The 23,338-nt window shown below is 41.4% G+C and overlaps 1 protein-coding gene across 1 annotated transcript in view; it reads left to right on the top strand.

Moving 5' to 3' along the window:
- The window catches only part of DPP6 (dipeptidyl-peptidase 6), a 261,890-nt gene that overhangs the window by 62,079 nt on the left and 176,473 nt on the right, over positions 1-23,338 (top strand). Inside the window, exon 2 of the mRNA XM_009886773.1 lies at positions 21,093-21,207. Coding sequence (XP_009885075.1) covers positions 21,093-21,207 — 115 coding nt within the window. The remainder of the gene's footprint in view (positions 1-21,092; positions 21,208-23,338) is intronic.

Below are 23,338 nucleotides of genomic sequence, written 5' to 3' on the forward strand. Positions count from 1 at the left end.
AACATGTATTAATGTGCAGGCTTACAAGAATCTGCTTTAGAAGAGAGAGGAAAACCCAGTTGCGCCGTTTCTACACTTGGGGTTTGTAAGATACCATCAGTCAGAGAAACAGTTGCAAAGTCTAATGTGCTCTCCTTTCCCCAAAACTTCCTCTCTGCCGCCCTCAAGATATCCCTGAAAGCAAAAAAAGACAAGGAAAGCAAAGATAGCAAGTGAAAAAACAGCTTGACTATTTTTTCTTTGATTGCAAATGAGAATTGTCAATGCACTGCTATGTGAGATGTCTAATAAAAGGCAAGTGCCGCTTTGCTGCCTCCCCTGTGGGAGGCTATTCAGACCCAGGGCTTCTGCCTCCCGAGCTGCTCCAAAAAGCCAGGGTGTTCCTTGGCCACCTATTGTAAAAAGAAACATGCTTGTATGGAAGGTAAATATTTTTTACTCTTTTTATTTAATGTTTACACCATAATAGCAGTCACTGAAAAGTGGACTGAAATTTTAACTTCATGCGGAAATGAGAAAGCAAGCTATACTGCAGATGATAATATTTTACAGGAATATGACACAGTATATTGATTTTCTTTAATCCTGAAATTCACTGGAGTAGTGAAGCAGCTTTGTTCTTAGCTTAGATCTGTTTATCTAAAACTTTAATGACTAATTATTTAATTTTTTTTGTGTGAAGCCTAATTGAATTTTACAAACAGGATTAGATCTTTAGACTCTGAAGCATAGATGGGAATGATTACGTAAAACCAAACTAAAGCAGTTTTCTGTTATTCGCAGTGAGAGCATGGCAAGCTGCTTTCTAAGGACATCATGTGCAAACAGCTGTTATCTTAGCATGGATCTGGCTTATGACTTTACAGCAATTTGGAAAGCTAGTGGGTTTTCACCTGAAAGAGTAACTTTGGGCCACAGAGCCTGATTTCTGTGTGTGAACACATGCTGCTACGCTGGGCAGCGATGTGCATCGCTCGCTACGGCAGGGAGTGCCACCTGCTTCGACTTGGGTGCTCTGCAAACTGCTACTAACTTCTGCATCCGTGTGGTAGCTCATTGCTATTTGAAAGGAGATAATCCACCACATCTATGCAAAAGTCTTATTTTAACCAGTAAACATATGGTGAACATAGTTGCCTTTTTGCTGTGGCCAGACTACTGCAGTTTTAGGTGTGACTCTGCTTCAGGGCATTATCTTGAGACAGGGTTGGGTAGCAGAAGACAGAGCTTCTGGAAGTAGATCCTAATTCACACGAATTTGATTCATATTAACAAATGAACTCTCTGACATTGTGTCAATATGTAGAGGTAGAGGGAGACTCCGAAAGCACTTTCTTAGGCACAGGGTTGGGAGAAGCTCTTGAACAATTTTAGAGAACATCATGGTTTTCAGCTGCTGGCTGTCTCAGAGGTACACTAATGATGTTAAAACATTTCAGGTTGTCAACAGTGATTTGCTTAACAGAGGCTTTAGGGTCAACACTGCTTCTTTTAATTATGCTCTTTTCATGCAATGTTAGGACAATTTCTAACACAGGAGGTCATACTTTTGATGGGAACTTTTAGCGCCTACTGTCAACATTGCAGAGAATTTGAAAATCTGGTTATTAGCAGAATGATAGTCACTACTGGTAGATTCTCTTTTATGTGGTGTGGATATATGCGTATATCTATTGTCTTCATCTCACGCTCTGCATGCAATGCTAACCTAAGCATCGCCATCTTTAGAAGCTGCAGCACTCCTGGTAATTGCCAATTTACCCAATCATCCCATTACCTCACCGGGAGGCTGGCTGAATTTAGAGAAATCTATAAATGAATGATTAGTCTGAGGAGGAATCATATCTGAGAGAGGAATAAAGAAGTAAAGAAGTAGTGTTAGTATATAAAAGATTCTTTTTGAATCGTTATGTCAATTGTGGTCATTACATTTTGTTCCTCCGTATGTTTCTTGGCTGCTTCAGGAATGCTTCTAGTTTTGCATTTATTTCCAGGCATTTTTCAAATTATTTGGTGTGTGCTGGGCTTTCCCTTTTAGCTCTATCTGGAAAAATTCCTCAAAGACAAGTAAGGGCCTGTCTGGCTATCTCAGGGACTGTATCTCTGATAGCTGCTTTGACGAGTAAGTAACCACCTGTCTTGCAGTAGCTGGAGTTCATGCAGGGAGAAAGACAATTTCAAGCTACGAATCAAAATGAAACTAATGGTTGAATCCTATGACATGTTACAGAGTCGTCCAGAAGAGCCTTGTTAGTTAAACTGAATGAGCTGCCAGTTGGAATGCTTAAACCTCTCGGAGAACTCCCAGTCTAAACAGAGAAAACAATAAAAGATGTTATTCTGCCTGAATGAGCATACATTTAAAAAGACTGTGCATATGTGAAACTATAGGTATATAATATGGTTCTGAAATAAGAAAAATACAGTATGAAATGTGATGAAAAAGGCAGGCAGGATGAAGATGGAAGTATGAGGTCTATATTTCAGGTTTAATTTTTAATCACTATCAAGTCCATTAGAGAAGTGAAAATAGAGTATGATCATTGATATAAAAGTATTTTTTCCAAAGATGTTAATGTCTTTATTATGAAGTAGCACCTGCTACTGCATCGAAAGTTATTAGATTGTATGTGCATGAAGTAATACCCATAGAAGAAGTTAGATGAATAACCCATAATAAATCATATACCACAAGGGTATGCTGTTAATATCAGGATTAATTATGGGCTGATTTGTAAGTCATTATATCATAGATAGCAATGTTGAGATTTAATTTTTCTCTAAAACCTGATGAATTCTGATATAGCTGCTTAACTATTTATAAGCACTCTTGAGATGCAGGCTAAAGCAAGACAAGGAAACATATCACCATTTCATTGGTTTGCCTTGTATAATGGAGTGGTTCTACCTACAGTATCAATCACCCCGAAACTTAATTAGAGTTTCTGTTTTCTGACCCAACCTTGTAAACACCTCTTTGTGTTTTGTCTTGTGAGGTGTGTGGTAGCAGGCTGTTTTTCTTATTTTTACACTCCTGATAATCTCCTTTTGTAATGGTTACATTGTGGTATCATTTTTATCTGATTTATTAAAACGATTTAAATGCAGGATAACAGAGGATATATTCTGCCATGTTGATGAAGTTTTATGAGGTGTTTAATATGTTGTGTCAAATATAATTTATAGTCTTGAGGCATTAGCATGTGAAACACCATAATATTTAATTCCCTTTCCTGATTAAGGGCCAGATCCACTTAGAGCCAGACACCCATGAGCTGGGTGATGGGTTGGCTCCGCTCCCCACACTGCATAGAGAGGGCTAAGTGCTGCAGGGAGGTGAAGCGGGAATTTGTGCATCTTCCCACCAGGGAAAGCATAACCCTGGTGTAGACACCGACATTGTATTTTAGGTCTTCTTCTGCAGAACAAGTGTTTACTTTGGTAAATCATATACCAAAATATCTAAGAAGTGCTTAAGCACTCATGTCTGCATCCCACTGAAGTCCATGGGAACTGAAAACAAGTTTAAATGGTTTCCCTGATACAGAAAGGCATCCCATTAAATGCTTTCCTGAGTTCATCTGCAGCCGAGCAGTCCTTTGGGGCATGTAGGGCCAAAGGTAACCATTGCCCTTTCCCAGCAGTATTTTCCCTGTGGATGGCAGAGAGCATCCTATTGGAAAGGAGGCAGAAAAGCCATAGTGCAGTATCATGCATTAACTGACAGCAGCATTTCTTAATTGGTATCAAAAGGATTTAGTCAAGTATTAAATACAGTTACTGATTTTAGGAGCTGCCCATAATATAGAGTGTTAAATTTATATTTAGGTGAAAAGAAATCAACAATACTCCAAGGCAAACTGTGCAGTTACTTAATAGATCTTCAAAAAAATAGCTATTAGAGTCATGTTTTACTTTTTTGGAAGTTAGATATTTTGTATTCCTTTGCTTAATTGTCCATGTTTCCCTTAAACAAAACAATTGTCTATATGCACACATGGAGGACTCTTGCAATTCAAAAGAACTGCACACATCATCCCTGTATGCCACACACCATCCCTCTGAGCTCAGAGCTTAAATGGTGCACAGAGGGTGATGTGTGCCGTCTGGAGTAAGGTAAATGTCATCCCTAATGGACATGGGAAGCATTTTTCCAGAAGCTGATTCCAAGCACAGCTCCATTATCAGGCAGGCCAAGCATACCCACCTGTTGCTGATCCCGCGTCCACCCATGGCAGTGGACTTTGCTGAGTCAGGCTCCGTGAGAGATGCTCAGGCAGTTTGCTGTGACTGCTGCGATCATCCCGACAGCAGCAGGGAGAAAAAGGGTTCTTCTTCCCTCTGCAACAAATGTTTTAATAATTGATAATGAAAGTGGTAAGCTGGAACTATATGTGCCATCCATTCATACAGCGTAACGGGAGCTAATAAAACATACGGAGATTACATCTACCTGTGCAGAAGAGCAGATAACGAATGGCACACCTGATGGCATTCTTGAAGCCAAGTTCAAACGCTCCTGTCCTGACAAGGCAATGAAGAAGCACTGATTGCTGGCTGCGGTGACAGTTGGTTAGCTGTAGCCGCCTGCTCCTCTGGCTTGCAGTGGTGCCCTCACCTTCCCCCTTGCTGCTTCCACCGCAGATGTGTTGCCTGTGGGCATGGATGCCAGACCAGTGGCAGCATGGGAGCATCTGTTTTGTTATCTGGCCACAGCTTCAGAGGAGACATGTCTGGAATGCAGGAGCAGAGGGGGGAGGCTGGTGTGCCGCCGTGAGCTCTGGCCTCACACACTGAGCAGAAATAAGGGGAGCTGTACCCTCACGTTGTGCCCTGGCCAGCAAACCTCTCGTGTGACAGCACTAACCTCCGAAGACTGCTCCCCTGCCTCAAAACACTCCTGGGAGATTATTTATTTTTTCTGTATACGAGCAAGGAACCCATAGGAATATGGCTCTTAAAGAGTGCTATCTCAAATGGAGAGGTGCCTAGGAATTGGGGCATCAATTTTTACAGAGGTTTGGGAGCCTCACCTACGGAGAAACTGAGGGCAGTCAGGCGTCTCAGTGGCTTTTAACAACCTAGCCCTGCTTTCGATGGAGTTACCCAAATATCTTGTACAGATGACCTAGTAAACCCTCCGTTTTCCCCACAAATCTGTGTTCCTAGAGTGAGGGTGTCCCATCCCCTCACACTATGAAAGGAAAAACTATGGGGAAAATGGCAGCAAAAGCTACAAACCAGTGAGATGGTAGGAAGATGCAGGTTAGGGGGTTAGCATCACTACTAAGTGAGGTTAACAAATTGTCAATTACTGGGTCAACAACTGGATCCATACCATGGGCTTCCACTGTTCATGGTTAGTCACTTCTGCCATGGAGTGACCAACTGATGGGGAGAGGGATCAGTTCGAAATCAGAAACCTGAACTAGTACAAGGATGGAAAAGTCTACACAAATTAAACTGTTTCAGCCTTTTCTTTCATTTGGGCTTTTCCACATAGTTGTTTTTTTTCTGCAACAGATGCATTTGCTGGTTTTGAAATTTGAATTCTTAACATAAGGCTTAATATAAGTGGGAAATTAATTGAGTTGCAATTAAGAGGTATGTAAAGTGTGGCTGGTATAGGAGGCTCTTGGAAACTCCGTGCTCAGCACGAACCCAAGCACGGACGTTTCAGAGGCTCATCTTTTGAGGAGGTCTGTGTTCAGAAGTCTTGTTGTCAAAGGATCAGGATTATATCAAGACATCTTTCATTCCCATGGGGGATAATGACTTCCTGCCTGGATGGCAAATGTTCTCATTTCCCATGAAAAGTTATAGGACAAAGGTTAAGTACCTCCTGTAATTTCACAAAGAAATTTGATACAAGCCTCTAGCTGTCTTTTCTGTCTGTGCCAGATATTTTTTGTTGTTCTCGAAGCAGACTGCATGGTACAGCCTGTAACACAGAGGCTTGTTAGGACCTTGGAAGATTGATTATTTTACACTTCATGTCTTCAGCCTGCAAAGGGGATGTGCTGTGTGACCACATAACTCGCGCTGAGAGTACCTCCTCACATGGCACTTGCATCTGGACTCTCAGCATCGCTGGAATCGTGTTATCAGACCCTAGGGGAAAAAAAGTAGAACTGGGCTTATTGCCTGCAAGGGATTGTTTTTTGTTCCTACATTTTTTACAGAAGCACAACAGAAGCAGACAGATTCCAGCTCTTTGTCCTATTACCCAGAAGATTTTTTCTCTCTCTCTCAGGAGGGGAAAATATACTGAAATCACGAATAAATACTGATGAAGCCGTTAAACAAAATGGAAATTAAGGGAAAAGTGGGAATAAGATACTGTTGATGTGAATTCTAAGAGTCCTTCACAAAGGGTTATGTAAGAGAATGAACGAGATTCTGATATTTTTGTTAAATTCATACCAAGAAAATGAAAAAAAAAAAAAAGGAACAATCCGAGGATTGTAGCGCCCCATTAGTTTTCTATGAGATTTCCAGAAAATAATATGACTTTTTCATTTTACATTATAAGGCTATGATAGCGATATTTTATGAAGGCAAAATGCTATGTCCAAAAAAGCAATGCTTTTTCTTTTCTACTTCAAGACCGCAAAAGAAGCGTTGGGCACTAAGGCACAGCCTTATCGTATTTCTTGCTAACAAAGAGAGGTCATAAAACACAGTTTTTCCTCCTCCATCCTCCTCCTACTAAAAAGTAAATGAGAGCATGTCTGCTTTGCAGTCACTGTTACAAGTTCTAGCTTTAAATTAGCTCACTGGGGTCCCAAGAGCATGTGGCTGCAAGAGCCTGAAGCTTATCCCAGGCTGACTGCCCCAGCGTTTATCCCAGCTTCTCGGGCAGGTGCTACGGCACTGAGATCCATATTTTAAATACAGCACAGCTCAAGGTGCCCCAGTGAGCTACTGGAGACACAAGGCAGATATATCACACCCAGAGCCACCATGCTCTGAGGAGCACACATGGCGATGGGATGTGCTTTCGGGTTTAAGGGTCTCTTTTCCTCATGATCCCAAAGAGACCCATGGGAAAAAGGAAAAAAAAAAAAAGAAAAATACTAGCTTTTACTTCTGCAATTCCTCTGATTCTTCTGAACTTCTGATCAGACATATTTTTCATTAATTATTCAGTCTACAGTCATAGTCCCTCACCATATGGGAAGGGGATTAGCTGAAATGATGAAGCTCTGCTGCAGTTCGCCACTGTTGCTTGGTCATACCCAATGGGGAAGGGGCTGCAGCTATCGACTTGTGAGCTGTTTCTTCAGAGGAGCCAAGGTCCAGCTCCACTCAGCGTACAAAAGGACAGTTTGTTTCACCTTTCAAAGGAGATGAAAACCAATGGGTAAAAAACGAACTGACTTCTCATACAGAGCTGAGTAGGTGTGTGTGTAGAGGGTGAGTATCTGCTTTCCCATGCCAAGAAAGAAAAAAGGGGGTGTGTGTGAATGTATATATTCTTCTCTGCTGTAGCAATACAATGCAGTGAGTGAATCTGTGCAATTGTTTTTGGTTGGGTTTTTTTGATCCTGCCTCCCTCATTGCCCTTCCAAATGAATGTGAGAAAAACAACTGCAATATTTTAGTACCGTGGCTTGCTTGTTTGACTGTTTGTTTCCAATTTTTAGGTGAAGTGATGGCTTTTACATTGCGTTTTATCCTGGCAACCAAAAGAGTAGCACTTGATACTCCATTAATAGCTTAAACCAGCTGTAAGAGGAGGGAATAAATAGTGTATAGCAGCCTGGTCAGATATAAAAGACCATAGTTACATATAGTCATATAGTCTTGACATTATTTACCAACAGATGAAGAAGAGAGGTAGAAAATCCCACAGTACTATGAAGGGACAGGCAGAACAATGTGGTGCCCGATCAGCAGTGTGGGGGACACTGCAGGAGCAAAAAACACCACGAGCAGAACAGCCTTGGCCTCTCTTCCTCCAGGCAACATTTGGCAATGGTTGAAGATTCACCTGTCATCATTAAATAATTGAAATTCTATACATTGACAATTATCTGCTTTCTATAGAGGGAGGTTTCAGTGATGGACCAGATGAAAGGCTGTTGAATACACAAGGGGAACGACGCAGGTATTTGTGTCAATAAAGTGGAAGGAAAATAACACAGCTGATTTATCTTGAGTAGCTCATACAACCTGTCTGTCCCTTCATTGTGCTGCTGATATCTTTTGGCAACCAGCACAGCGGCCAGCGTATGAGCACAGATCGGCTGTGTCATATTCTTTCTTCACTTCATTGATGCAGAGCATGTCATCAAATCTTGCTGTCCTCAGCGCCACCTTTCAGTTCCTCAGTTTGGTGACAGCAAATGTCACTTGGAGAAGAGCACATGGGCTATGACTGGTGGTAGTTTTGGAGAACATCATGTGGAGCTGTGTCACTTTGAGGTCATGTTCTTATTGTTGTTTCGAGTGTGAATGTCACTGTGCTGCTGGGTATTCCTCTTTGCAGGTAAAAAGGTTACCCTGTGTATGGTTGTTGTGAGGGGGAGAGGAGTCCATAGTCTGCAAGTCAGATAATGGGGAATTCAGAGCCTGTGACAATGCCGTGAAGTTATAGGAACTGTTTTAGCCCTCTTGAAAAAACAGGATTTCAGCTGAGGTTTGCTCTCCTGTCAGTTAAAGTTAGTGGAAACATGAAAACTTTGGTTAAGATCTTCCATACAGGTACCATGAGTCCAATAACTTCATCATTTTTGCCCTTAAATTTCTTCATGTCTTCAGCTGCAGCTAGGCCAACGTAAGGTCTTGCTGATTGGGGAGTCCAGAGTTCAGAAGCCAAACCCTGCTTTTTCTGAGTGTACAGAAGCACGTGCAACCGGAGGCAGAGAGGTCACAATCTGGTGAACGTGAGGAGAGCTGACAAATGGGATTTCTAACCAAAGTGACTTTATATTGCATTACAGAAAATGTTGAGCTGTGCAGGCTGGTAGGAGGGAGAGTCCTGCTTCTAATTGTGATTCAACATTATCTTTCACTGATAATAGCCTTTTTGTAATCAAAAAAGGTAAAAATTAAATGCATGTTGCTGTTGGGGTTTTTTTGTGTGTGCGCACCAATGAGCAATACAATCACAATGTAGTTTTAAATTAAATTCTTTTGTTCCTTTTGTTAATTTGGGTTTGATGGTTTTCCCTGGTGCCAGAGCCTAATTTACAGCAGAGAAAATTCCCTTAAATTGATTTTTAAAAATGCTCTCACATACACTACATTAACCTTTTCATTCCCTTATGGTGTGTGTCAAAGAAAAATGATCCCTGTAACTCTGCTTATTGGAGAGACGTGTATGTGGAGTATATTAATTGGTAGAGTTCCCATTTAGCTCTGGACAGATTTTTCACGTGGTAAATGAAATCCTGGCTGTGCTAATGCTTATCTCTCCCCTTAAAAACACTGGTGCCCCAGCCTCATCATTTGCTTTCTCCCACTGCTATGTATCTGGTCACTTCTGAATTGTTTTATTAGTTATGGATGAGTTTTGTCTTGGAGTTTAGATAGGGAGAAAAGGGGCACCAAGGCCCAGGTCCTCAGGATTGTTTCTGTGCCTGACTCCTGGTGAAGCCACAGGGAATTAAGGATCTAAACGCCTCTGAGGACATTGCCCTGTGCATGGTGCAATGTGGTGTTTGCGGCACCACATAAGGTGGCTAGACAAGGTACTTGGTAAGGAAGTCTATACTGGAAGGTTTTTTGCAGCATCACATGAGTTTAGGATGTCTTTAGGTCTTGCAAAGTGAGTGATATGGACCGGGAGATGAAGACAGAGGAGCCAGAGGAGCTTTTTGGGTGTGTTTAGATCAGGAGTTGATCTGAAGCTTCGCTGAGTACTGTAGGGCAATGTGGACATGACTTTCTCTGCCTGGTGGGTGTATTAAAACCTCTTAACTTCAGAAGCCAAACCCTGCTATTTGAGGTAACAACAGATTGATGAGGTGCAGAGAAGAAACTCCCTTCTTGGACACTTGCCTTTTTCCTTCCCATCTCTGGAGCATTTATTCATGGGGTGCAATGAAACTGCCATACACAAGTCATTGTGTCTGCTTGGGTGATTTTTCTCTTTTCAGTCCTACAGTGTGTTTAAATCAATATGACATCCCCACATTTACCTTCAGTTTCAAATACAAAGAGGACCTTTCTAACCCACAGTCTCTCACTTTTGACGTCAGAAGTGAGAGAGTCACAAAATTAAAGGGAGAATTTTGATTACAGAGGAAATTTTACATCTTGAAGTGAGAGAAAAGCGGACAGATAAACCAGCAGCATGATTCAGGAGAAGAGCTGCTTTTGTCAATGCCGTTAAGATGCATGAATTGTGTAGGGAGATTAAAAATGATCAGGATAATGCCGTGGCTTTGCTGCTGGGTAGCAGTGACCCTCGTGAAATAGATCTTCTGTGAGAAAAAAATTGCAGTTTGTGTGTCAGTCAATTTTGCTTTTTTTTTTTTTCTTTTTGACTGGGAATGTGGATGTCTCAGTTCCATTCTGTAATTCATACTTACTGAGTCTCAGGAGTGTATTGAATTAAGGGTATTTCTTTCAAACAAAAAATGAGCAAGAAAACTGTTCTTTTTATACAAGGAGTCACGCTCCTGTGGTGTTGTTCCACAGTTAACACAGCTCAATATGAGAAAGAAAGTTGGTATCTTGCTTTCCCAAGGAAAAATGACTTACTGTTTGTTGGTTGTGTTTACTGCTGCCCAGAAAGTTTTGAAAATGAAAATAAATGACTTTGCAAACCTCTTTGTAATGTGCCACGAGAATCCTAGTAAAAATAGAAATCAATTAAAACAGAGCAAGCATAAGACTCGTAAACCTTTGGAGACCTTGGAGTCACTTTGCCTGCCAGCAGCACTCGGTGCTGAGCCAGCCCGCTGGCTTCTCACGCCAAAGGCCAGAGTACCCTGCGAAGAGCTGTAATTCCTCAAACTGCAGTTTTCCTAAGCCAGAGCTGGGCAAGGGCTAGGGGGAATAAAGACCTCTTTTTTTTTTTTTTTTTTAAACTTCATGTATGCCAAATCAGGGTATCCATGAAGTGGTTTCTGGTTCAAGAAAATCTGAGAAAAGCCTGAGAAAATCCCCTTAGGAGAACTGAGATGTAATACGGGTCTCCCAGCTGTTTTGAGGACAGTCTCGTAGCCTGTGGACTCTTCTGCCTGCCTCTGCATCCGAGCCACACTCACAGAAGTCAGCACAGGTTGCTGCTAGCCAGAAAGAAACAGTTAACATTATAAAAATGGAGAAGACAGCTGTCCTTTTGTTGTTGTGTCCTTTGTTCCTTACTTCTGTGTGAGTTACAGCAAATTATTTTCCTTAAGAGTAAGGACTGCAGAACTGGGGTGGGTTGGGGGCTGTAGCTCAAATTTAGGATTTGGGATTCAGGTGGAGTTCAGGGCTGCGTTTATACAGTGAAGTGACCTGGAGGTGTGCAGGGGACCAAGCATTGCTGATCACTGGCGTGGTTTGTTAGCATGTTCCCAGGTATGGTTTTGGCCCATTACTGCTAGGACTGTCCCAGGAATGCTGCAGCAAAGCCTGAGGTTCAGAGTGGGCCAGGGGCTGCGTTGGGAAAGAGGTTGTGATGCAGTCACGCCGCGCTGCAGCGTGAGAGGGTTTGGCTGTGGTGGGTGAGAGGTGCTCTCTGCCAGTTGCCCTGGGACAGGAGAACAGACTTTGGTTTGCTTTATTGTCTTACAAAACCAGGAATGGAAGATTGAGGAGATGGGAAGAAAGGAAGAGAGACTAAGCAAAAAGATCTTGGCTGTACAGGCTGGAGAGGAGGGGACTTAGCTGGGAGAGAAAAGCCTTTGTTCTGCACCCTGCTTCAAGAACAGCTAATATATTTTCATTTAAAAGCATTGAGTAAAATACAGGCCCACACTTACATGTTGTTTTTCCAGTGCTCAACATTGTTAAAATTTGTATCAGAGAAGAATATTCCTTCTGTAGTTTTCTGTTAAAATCTTGGCTACACACTACGGATGGAAACAGCATTAGAAACCCACACATCAAATATGACTTGATTGTTTTGTCCTTTGATGCTAGAAACAACAGAAAATTAAGATTCTCTTAAAGGTAAAATTACAAGATAATTAGCATCTTAATAGAAATATTGCTACAATAATGAAAGATGCAATTGCATTGTCTTTGAAACATTCATACATCAAACGATTTGTATTTTTCAAAACAGTAAATGATTGGTGCATGAAATAAAACTTGTGTAAAAGATGTATAAAAATAATATGTGAATTTTATCATCTAGAATAACTCTGGAGTTTGCGTTTTACAGAACTTCTCCACTATAGTTTGATTTTAATAGGATACTCAGATGCTTGAGAAATCCAGCACCATAATCTGGTTAATTTATGATATATGGAAAAGATTAAAGGACCCAGGAATGCTACTAAAAATGCTGTTACTGACTCCAATAAGGGTTCTGGCTTGAAACAGGGAGAAACTTTTCACTCGCATGAGATCCTACTGGCTTATTTGAGGGATTTTTTTGTTCCTGCTGGACTCAACTTTTATGTAAAACACACATCACTCGAGTCCCATGGAGGACAGTAATATGTGATTTTTACTGGTTCTTAACTGAATTTGGCGAATGTTTTACTGAGAACGCAAAAGAGATTTTATCATCATATGGTTGTTAGTTTGAACACGTTTCTTTGTTCAATAAGTAAAAACATTCTACTTTGTGTCTCATGAAGGAGCTTCAGGTAATTTTTGTGACTTCTGAAATCCCGTTATTATGGGCTCTGATCAAATGTTCTCTCCCAAAAGAAGCTCTGAGTTGTCATTGCAGCCTCCTCCGCCCTGCAGTGCCATCTCACGTCACGGTCTGTCCGTGTCCCTCACCTCCCCATGTAACTCTGGGACTCGGGGGTCAGTCCTGTCTCTGACCTGGTTTGCCCAACTGCTCCCATGGCTGTGGGACCTTCAGGAGCCATCACCTTGCAGCCCTCACGCCAACCAGGGACCTCATCTGAAATCCCCAATCCACCACCATCCTGTAAGAAGAGATGACAAGAGAAATGTATTTTGAACAAAAAGCAGCTGAGGTATTTCAGATAGTAATGGTAGGTGGTGGTTGGCATGGTAGGTTGTACTGTGGGTACTTCTCTCTTTCTTTCTGTTTTCTTGTTTCCCCATGTGTGCGTGACGCTTTGCTGTGTGTTAATGAGAATTACGTATGTTGATCAACAGAGGAGTGACCCTCCCCTAGCCCCCAGCTTCTTTAGTTCACACATGATTTCATATAATAATTACTGTATTGCAGAAGTGTTTGCAAGTAACCCGGCAAGGTAATTTTTACTTTCTTAGCACGCAGTCCAATTTCTGCATCCTGAGTTTGATGGACACCTCAGGAGAGTGCAAAATGAAACTGATAAACCAGTTTTCTTCCCCCCTGCTGTACACACCATTTTCGTATTCCTCTTCCCACTGTCTCTGCGGTGCGGCGGCCTCAAAACTCGGCTGTCTTCACGGCTCTTTCTCACGTTGTTCCCAAACAAATTATTTAGAAATTAAATTTTGTTCATCTCGTGTTTTCCTTCCTGTATCATTTAGAAACAAATTATTTACAAACTAGATTACAGAAAAAAAATGCCTAGGAGTTCGTAAAATATAATATTAAACAGAATTTCTAATGCTGTCTTTCTGCCCAGGGAGATTAAACACCTCACTACTTCCCTTATCACAAATTCTTCCTTGGTGTTCAGAGTCATAAATTGAATGATATTTTCTTTTTTTCTGAAATACAGTTTCACTAAAAATTGTAATTGCCTTTTTACAAATGTAAGCAGAATGGCATTTTGTTGGAATAAGGGAGAGATGACAAAGCTGAGAGGTGGTTTCACCGAGCTCTCAAATCTTGCAGAGAAGCTTCTTTTCCATGCCTTGAGATCATAATTCTTCAAGAAACAGAGTAGAGAGATGTCATCCTGGCATGCCTTGGCAATATTGCCTTTTGCAGATGCTTTCTGCATGGGTATGAACTGGTTGAAGGCTCGTGTGTGCCTTGTGGCTCAGTTTGCAGGGAGCCAGGCTGTTAGAGCATTATAGTGGAAAAACTGAAGCTAAGCAAGTGCTGTGGCATAGAGGGATCCTGGGATCAGATATATAATCTGTGGCATTTGGGCTTGCCAAGCCTTTGCACGGATTTGATGAACACACAGACTCATATGGAATAAAATCCTCAGCATCAAACCAAGTTTTACTGGTGCCATGGCAGATATTTCACCCTAGGAGATGATTTGGTTCTGTTTTAGTGGATGAATGTGTGCGCTTATATCAAACACTGAAATAAAATCAAAGAAATGCTGTTGATTTTATGGGCTCTGTCACTGTTGGGAATGGATCTTTAATTATGACTTGAATTACAGTAGCAGCTAAGGGCCCCTGTGAGGATTCGCAGTCCCACTGCGCCAGGTGCTATAAAAACATCGAGGTTACAGCAGATGAATGAACCAAACTGATGGTGGGAAAGTGAAGAAGATTAATAAGATGACATTAAATCAAGGCCATCGCAAGTCTTGGCTAAAAGCATCTTTAATCACATATTCCATGTGTTGTGCTCACGTACAGCATTGCCATCTCCTTTCTCCTGGGCATGAGCGGCCATGCCCTTGGCTGGAGCCACGCTTGGTGCAACAGGTCCAGCTGGTGTTCACAGCTTGAATTTTTGTCACCTTGAGAATAGGCTCCTGGCAGGATTTCAGAGTTCGTGTTCCCAACTTCTAATTTGTTTTGGAAATTCCGTGTAGTCACTCTGTCCCTAAGCACTAGATATGATTTGGGAATGCTTCAAGTGGCAGTGCTGCTTACTTATATGTTGTAAGGGGGTAAGACGTTGCAGCGTGGTTACTATACTTGGGTGCAGAAGTCATGTGAGATGACAGTTCAAAATACAGAGATGCTAAATTAATCTTTTAACTCTGCTAGGTCTGGAGGGGATCCAAAACTGTTTCATCATAATGCTCATAAAAATGAAGGGAAGTTATTAAATATCCATTTCTGCAATACAGTACGGCTAGGAATTCCAGATATTACTGTATTTAGATCTTTTTACAATTTTTTTTTTTTTTTTTAATTTAGAAGTAGCACCGGGTTCCATTTGTAGCTGACACAGACTGGCTTTGCTCCAGTGGAGCCAATGATGTGTGTCAGTCAATGCTAGCTGAAGATCTGGTGCCTTCTGCTCTAAAACTGTGGAAGACCCGTCATCTGTTAAAGCTAACAGTTAGGTGTAAGGTGCAGATGGCATTCGTCGTCTCCTCTTGGCTTTGTAACAGAAGCATGTAAGACTGAAAGCTCTATCAAAGCGTAAAACATTCAAGGTTTATTTTTACAAAGGGCTGAGTGTTACGGGTACAGCCTTTTCCCTCTCAAACACTCCATTAATGCCCAACCTCAAAGCATTTGCGTATGTGCACTTTGCAGAAAATCGTGAGAGGAGATGGAGCTACAGGGCCAAAAGGAATGGCATTAGGGCATTCATAAAAGAGCCTCCCAGAAACGCCGGGCAGGATAGCGTGTTGCATTGTGTGCAGAGTAAAAGATTATTCTCACAGTGCTGGGGAGTAGACAGCAAAGATGTTAACTGTTAGTAAGTCGTTGTTCCCTACTAGTAAAAGCATTTATTATCAACAGAAGATGAAGAAAAACATAAAGTAGTGTCTTGTCACTGCAACAGGCAGGATGGTTTCATCCCTATGAATCTTTCTGTTGGGGTTTTGCAGGAAAGCCTCCACACATGCCGTGCCTCATTTGTGAAAACAGATCAGGTTTTTATTCCTCTCACTCTAAAGTGTCACCTTTAGCATCTGAACAACCCAGTTTACTGTAGCCTTAGGCTGCGTCTATCTGCAAACCGATTGCTATTCAGCATCACGCTTCAGCTGGAGCACAGCTCAGGGTGGTCTGCAGCAGCAGAAGGGGAGGGAGGTGAGGGGGGAAGAGAAGGAAAGGAAAGACAATAAAAAAAACCCAAACAAAAGTAACTCAGCTTGACTTCAGAGATGAGAAGGATGCAGTTACATGCTTATTATTGTTTATCCGCATTATGATACTGCCTAAGTTCTTTAGTGATTGAGGTTTCCACTGTGCCAGGCAGGGTACCAAAAATGATTCCTGCCCACGAAGAACCTCCATCCTAAACTTAAGGCAGGAGAGCGGCAGAGGATCCAGACAGGCGGAGGAGTGCGATGAGACTGTAAGGCAGTATCGATCATCAATATAACCAGAGGCCTCAGCAAACCTCCTGCTGTAACCACTGCAATGCATCTAGTTTACTGCCATTATCATTGCAATTAATATTTCTTTTTTGCGACACAAGTTTAATAATCTAACCTTACAGGTTACCTATTCTTTATCTCATTTGTTGTACTGGTTAGCAGTAACAATCTGCAGCACTTTTGTATTATAAATATCTAATTAACAGCAAGTTTATTTTTCTGCTGAACATCACAGGAGTTTTTCCCGGGGACAACAGTGTTCCCATACCTTAATTCCTCAGCAAAGTTTTTTATTCTGAGCCATGTTCTGAAACTGGTGAGCTGACTTGCCAGAGACGTTGCGCTCCCTATGCTATGTCATCAGGCAAAAGTTTTAATTCAGAACAAGGTAGCTGGAGGTGAAGGAAGAATACGTATTCCTTGATTAATTGTGTGTTGACAAGTTAGCTAGAAGAATTTTCATTTACTCTGTGTGTGAGTGTGTAGTATTTCAGGTTATTCAGTTAAAATTTAGAAGCAAATAAAAAAATCCAAGAAGTAGAGCTTGCAAGAACGGCAAGTATGGAAACCACACAAAACCTTACCATAAACCCCATCCTGCCAGCTCTGAATCCAATAAAAGATCTGGCACCTGCTTTTGTTTCATACCATTAATTTCTTGGGTTTTCTGCTGTGGGTTTTGTTTTTGTTTTTTTCTTCATTTTCTCTTCTTTCTGATTTATGCTGGTGTAACTGAGAGGAGAGCTCTGTCTCCTGTCTGCAGCCATCCCCCAGATGAGCCAGTGTCACCTACTTCACTCACGTACAGCACATCTGTCGGGCATGTATATATTCCAGTATAACACACCCAGGTTTTGTTGTTGCGCAAAAGTGGCAATTCCATGTCGAAAAAGACTAAAAGGCCCACCATGACCATTGCTCTATGGATCCTTCAGAGATTTTGGTGCAGGATGTGTAACTTTTATTAAATAATACCGATACTTGACAAGTGATGTCTATATCGTCCTTCTTTCCTTCAGCAATATAGACATGGCTATAAAAAAAAAAAAGAGTTGTGTCTGATGTTTTTTTGTTTTAAGATGCTATTATATTATTGTAACATGGCCACCGTGCTGGCAGACTTTTGGCAGGTTTCAAATAAACATGCCAGAAATAATTTTGTTGACAGCCTGTCGGATTGGAGCACATCCAGCCTTCATCCATAACATGTCAGTACAGTGATTCTTTCACAGGCAGGAAAATATGTCATCACAGATCTGTATTTTAGAGTCTTAAAATACTGTAGATGTCTGGATTTATGGCTTCAAAGTCAACTTCACAGGTGGGTAGCGTTATTTTTCAATCATAAATGAAGATGGAAGTGATAACATTTACAGTTTTTAATATGCAGCATCAATGAAGTGTGCTTATGTTAAAACCTGTGGTAACATCTGTTTTACTTTCCTAATCCAAAAACAATTAAGGTTTTATGTAAGAGAAAGAAGGGGGTGGAAAACAAACAGCAAAGGAAAAAAGGAGAAAAAAACCCCACAGGCTGAAGAGCTTCAGCTTGCTTGCAGAGGTCATGCAGGCGTTGTGTTAGTTCATGAGAAGCAGAGAGCAGGTGACTCCTACTGATGAGTGACTTTGGTATAATGTTTCCTTTTCTGCTGTTTTTAGTAGAATCATTTTGGCAGAGCAGAAATTGTGCATGCTTGGTTTATTTCCATTTGTGTAGTATGCTCAGATTTCAATATTAAAACCGAAGTGGTATCTTTAGGATTAACAGCCGTGGTTCATGAAGGGTATCTGCTTTCAGGCTGGTTTAGATCTCTGTGTTTACATCTGCAAGCTTGGATCTTTCAGGAACGGGCAAATTATAGCTTTGCGCTGCGCGTTGGAAACAAACCCTTTGAGGCGCCACTTCAAGAACATTATTTATGTGCTTGAATCTCTACCTGCCTTCGGCTTAATTAAACACCTTCCTGGCTTCGGTCCCAATCACCAGGGCTTTCCTGGGCAATGTGAACAGGCAACTGATGTCCGCTTGTGAGAACTCCTGTTGTTGAAGGGGTGAGAGTTTGTTGCCAAGGGCATGGGCTGTCGTGGACCGGTGGCGAGGCTGTAATTTCCTGGAAGTAAAAGGTGGTCACAGTGACACAGCAACATCTCTCTGGAATTAACACAGCAACATCTCTCTGGAATTAATGGAAATACAGATAGGAAAGATCTAAGGCGGCAGTGCTATCGTCTATACGGTGCGAAGTCTGTGCAGCAGTTTTACTGTAAGTGATTCTATTGAAAGAGACTTCAAATGACTGCGAACAAAAAAGCTGCTTTCCAAACCTGTGCTGAATAAAGCTGTTTATCTTTCTTTGAGATGTCATTTATCTCTTCTTGCTTTTTATCAGGGGAAATTTCCTGATGGAATTTTGAAAATAAAGTGAAAATATTCTTTTCTGCTTCCTTGCAGTGTATTAAACCCCAAAGTTTTGTTTATGAATAGTTTTCCTTTTTGTGATACACTAGAAATTCCCAGGGGGTTTGTTGTGATTTTGGTCAAATATTGATTGGATGACTGAATATTTAATGGGATTATGACATTGTAATGGATTCAGTAGAAGTATTGATATCCTGAAAGCTTAAGCACGCGTGTGGGTTTCTATCACACTGGGACCCACGGATGGGGAAACCTCACTTAATGCAAGGCTTTATTAAGCTTTTGTACTACATCTGGGGTCGTAGATCTAATTCAAGTCTGTGAACTATTTTTTCGATTTTAAAACTGCTGACCATTTTGGGGGAAGAGGGTTGTTGGATTATTTTCAGGCATGTGACTGCTGCCATCAGCCCTGTAGTGCAGCCTGCGTCTTACCTATGTCCTTCGGATACTTTTAAGACTTGGCTGGGTAGAAGCACTGTGGTTTCTCAGCTGCTTCTCCCCAGTTCTCCTGTCGTCCCTCTAGGTCCCACCGTGCCCTGCTGTGAAAGGAAGACTATTCCTGCCACTTATTAACAAGACCCGGATTCTTTTCCTGGCTTTATTTTTCGACTTGTATGTGACCCTGGGAAAGTCACAGTCTCTCTTTTGAGCCTATTTGCATCACCTGAAAAATGGAGACCGTAACAGTTTCCTAAAAAAGGTGTTAGAAGACTAAATTAATTAACATTTGTATTCGTGCTTAGGGTGAAGATGCTATAAAAATGCAAGTATTTATATTCTTTCTGTTTGCTTGTTGGCAAAATTGCATTTCTCAAGACTCCTGACCTACTTTTCAGATTTTTCTCCAGTAAGAATAATAAACTATAAATTTGTTCCTTCTAATTATTTTTCATTTCAAATAGAAAGCCAAGTGCAAATGAGGGGAAGGCAAGGAGGGGAGGGGCTGCTAACCTCTACCCCTCTTTGCTAGGAGAACCATTGTGTCTTTTCCAGAACTAGAATAAATAATGAAATACAGATACTACCTCAGATGTTTAATGCCTCAAAGATGACTTTCCATTGCCTTTGTAATCCCCAAAGATGAGAGAAGACAGTCTCAACATTCTCTTTTTCTGTGAAGTGGATTCTTGCTATGGGAAAAGTTGAAAAATATTTTCCAGCATTTTCTGAAATCAGAACTGTGAGGTTTGCCTGATGTCCCTGTTCAGGTCAAGCTGCTGTGTACAGGAAAAAGTTACAGCAAGTGAAGTGAACTCTCTGAATTACCTCCGAATTACAGAAGAACTTAGTCTATTATAAAGCATTGTATTTTCCTGAAAAAAAAAAAAAAAAAATAAAGAAGAATCCTTTAAAGAAGTACCAGCATGTTTGTCTTAGACCCACCATCCATCATAATAAAGGAAATGAGGCAAAAATTCTAAATTGGTAAGGTCAACAAGGCGGAGGAGCATTCAGAGTTGTTCTGGCTGTGGGGCCAGATCCCTTGAGTGAACTCAGCCTTCCAGGAAAGAGGAGTGCACTGATATTTCATACAGTTCCTGGGGATGCTGCAATGCGTGCATGAAATCAAATTTAATGCACAGTGCTAAGGGGAATCCAGCAAGAAGCATTAACGGGATAAAGTGTAATAAATATTTAAGATCTTGTGAATGCGAGCACAGCACTTCATAGAAACCTCAGTCTGGAGAGCAGGAGTGCTGTACACATCACAGACAGAACATATGGTACAACCCAGTGAAGTCAAAGCTAATCAGTGAATAGTGATGGAGCTTTTAATCTAAAGTTTTAAGGACATGATTAAATATAATGTGTATGCTAGACATGAAGCCTGTCTTCATGTCCTTAGACCTACCAACCTAGGAATGCATGCCAGGTGGCCTGAAGAGATTTGATGTTTTCTGGGAAGGCAGAAAAGTTCACCATGGGGATAGCCTTATTGATTTTTATCTCCATACATGCCCCTGTGAATTATTTGTCTTCCTGTATTCCTCTCTGGTGTCTTATTATAAAAGTCTTTTGAAAGTTACTGTAAAGATCTTTATTCTCAGACTTAATGAGGTTTGGTAGGAAATAGACTTTTGATAAGTGAGTTTGGGTGAGTGATGCTGTAGGCTGCTGGTGCCCATATGCAAGGAGGTGATGGGGAGTGTGGGTTTCACTACTGAGCATCCTGGGGGTGCACCGCATTTATTCATTGTATGGTATGACTTGGGATGGATTCCATTAGTACCACAATGTATTATAATGGCATGAATGGTATTTGGCTTATGGGCTTCACCCACCATGGTTGCAGGGTGCATGGTGTGGTCCTGTGGAAACAGGTGGCTGTCTGGATTCTGCTGTTTGTTTCCTTGTCTAAGTACCTTTTCTAAATATTCCCTTTCCTTTGATGTTTCTAGGAGCTGGTGGGGAGTAATCCTCCACAAAGAAACTGGAAAGGAATTGCAATTGCCTTACTTGTTATTCTCGTTATCTGCTCCCTGATTGTCACCTCGGTTATACTCCTGACACCAGGTATGTATAACCTTTAATTCACTTCCATTCTGTTTTTCTTCTGTAATTTTATACTTCCAAGGGTAAAGGGATTGCAAACTCACTGCAAAGTCAACATCAAAGGAGTCATCCTTCCTGTTCCTTAACTTGATGTGAGATGAGTTCAGGGCCATTCCTAGGTAGATTGTTTTAGAGTTTTACAATTCAACTCAAAGATCAGGGCTGAAGGTACAAGGGTGAAACTTGGTTGCCTAAACATAGATGGGGAGTGTCGTTTTAGATGTGCCAGGGTATGAGAGACATCTACATAGGGCAGTCAGTTAGGACACAGGAATTCCTGAAGTTCATGCTCACACGGAGCAGCAGCTGCCAGTTTGATGGCATATCCTAGAGCATCTAAAATGGCACCGGGTGCCTATGCTTAGGCAACTAAGTTCCATCCTGTTCAGCTGTACTGGTTTTTAAATCAGACCATAGCACCCCAGCTTTACTAAGGAATTCCAGATGACTATGTGCCAGATAATACTTAACCACAGCAAATAATTAGTAACTTCCCACTAAGGGATTGTCTAAGTTAATCCCCTCACCAAGTTTCAGCAGTTCTGTGCACGTAACCTCTGTAAATTACTTCTCTTACAGTAGCTGCTGAGGTTGTAGGCTTGAATTTTAATGTGATATCATTATGATTATTGATTATTACATATTTATACAGCCCTGTAAATTTCCATGACTACTTACGTAGTAGAAATAATGTGCTTTCACGGCTCTGAAAAGGTTGTGATCTGAATACGAAAAGACAAACTAAAAAGAAATGCGACACAGAAAAGAAAATTCAGTGTCAGAAAGGTTTAGGAGCTACAAAATACAGAAGAAGGCAGAGGGTCCCCTGCAGAGGGACACAGAGGAGAAGAAAAGGAGCTCCTTCTTGGATGAGCGCATGCGAGTGATTCCGGGAGGCAGCAGCACAGAGAGCACAAAGCTGAGGAGGGGAATGGAGGCAAGGGAGAAATTAAACCATAGGAAATGGAAGAGCACAGTCTGAGGAAGGGGAAAGACCAGATGGAAGTTGTGGAGCAGAAATTTCTAGCTCAGAGCATGGGAATTGACATGCAGTTCAGCGGACTTGGGGCACCTTCCCTGACACAATTGTTATCCCACGGTCCTGCTGCGTGGTAGACTGGAGACAGTGATAAATCAGGAAATACAGGACTGCACGGAGTTAATTTGAAAATGAGTGAAACAATCACTGCGTTATCCTTCTGGTTATCTATCGTCATGCCGCGTTTGGTTTATTTCATGCTATCCTGGAGTTTTCAATGTAGATGTTAGTAACATGTGGTCATGCCAGAGTAATTAAGTAATTAAATTAATTAAGGTTAAACTTAATTAAGGATGATTTTTTAAATTACTTCTGCTAGGGTTCCGATTTAACACCTTTGGACAGTGCAGTTCATCTGTGAGATGTTTTGGGGCATGGTCTGTGGACTTTACTCACATCAGGCACCACTTATTTGCAGTGACAAATATCGGCCCTTACCCATTTGGCAGGGAAATGTTACCATCTATTTTATGGAAGTGCAGTCCCAGACTTTTCAAAAATGTACGTTGAAGCCCAGATTCCTAAACCCACACTTGTAGGCTTCAAGAAGCTGTCAGTGGCTCACAATGCATAAATGGGTGCCACTTCCATCAAAAAGCAGGATTCCATATAGGTGGATACATCAGGAGAAGCCTAAACATACCTGTACAGTCCTAAATACAGCTTAAGTCACAAGTCTTTCCTGTTATGTGACCACCTGTAATAAGGATTTATTTATAAGGGTGGTCAGAATGATACCTGGTAAGGACTTACCAGCTCTGGTTTCAATTCTGGGCTCCACGATAGACCTCATTTAGGACTTCTGCTGAACACTTCTCCCGCTTGTCCATAGAGAAAATCACACATAGAATCACTAATGACTGTCATGACTATAGATACTGCAGTGCTATTGTCCAGGTAAGTGCCTAGATAGACAAAGTGTACTGGGCATTGAGACCCTGTAGTTTAATGTTCTCTAACTGAGGAAGACACAAGTAAATATGGGTTATTATCATGACCTTCTATTTGATGGAGTGTGAAGTGGGAATGTGAAATACCCACATTCAGTTATAA

The sequence above is a fragment of the Charadrius vociferus genome, unplaced genomic scaffold, assembly GCF_000708025.1.
Source record: "Charadrius vociferus isolate BGI_N301 unplaced genomic scaffold, ASM70802v2 scaffold255, whole genome shotgun sequence".
Lineage (NCBI taxonomy): Eukaryota > Metazoa > Chordata > Aves > Charadriiformes > Charadriidae > Charadrius > Charadrius vociferus.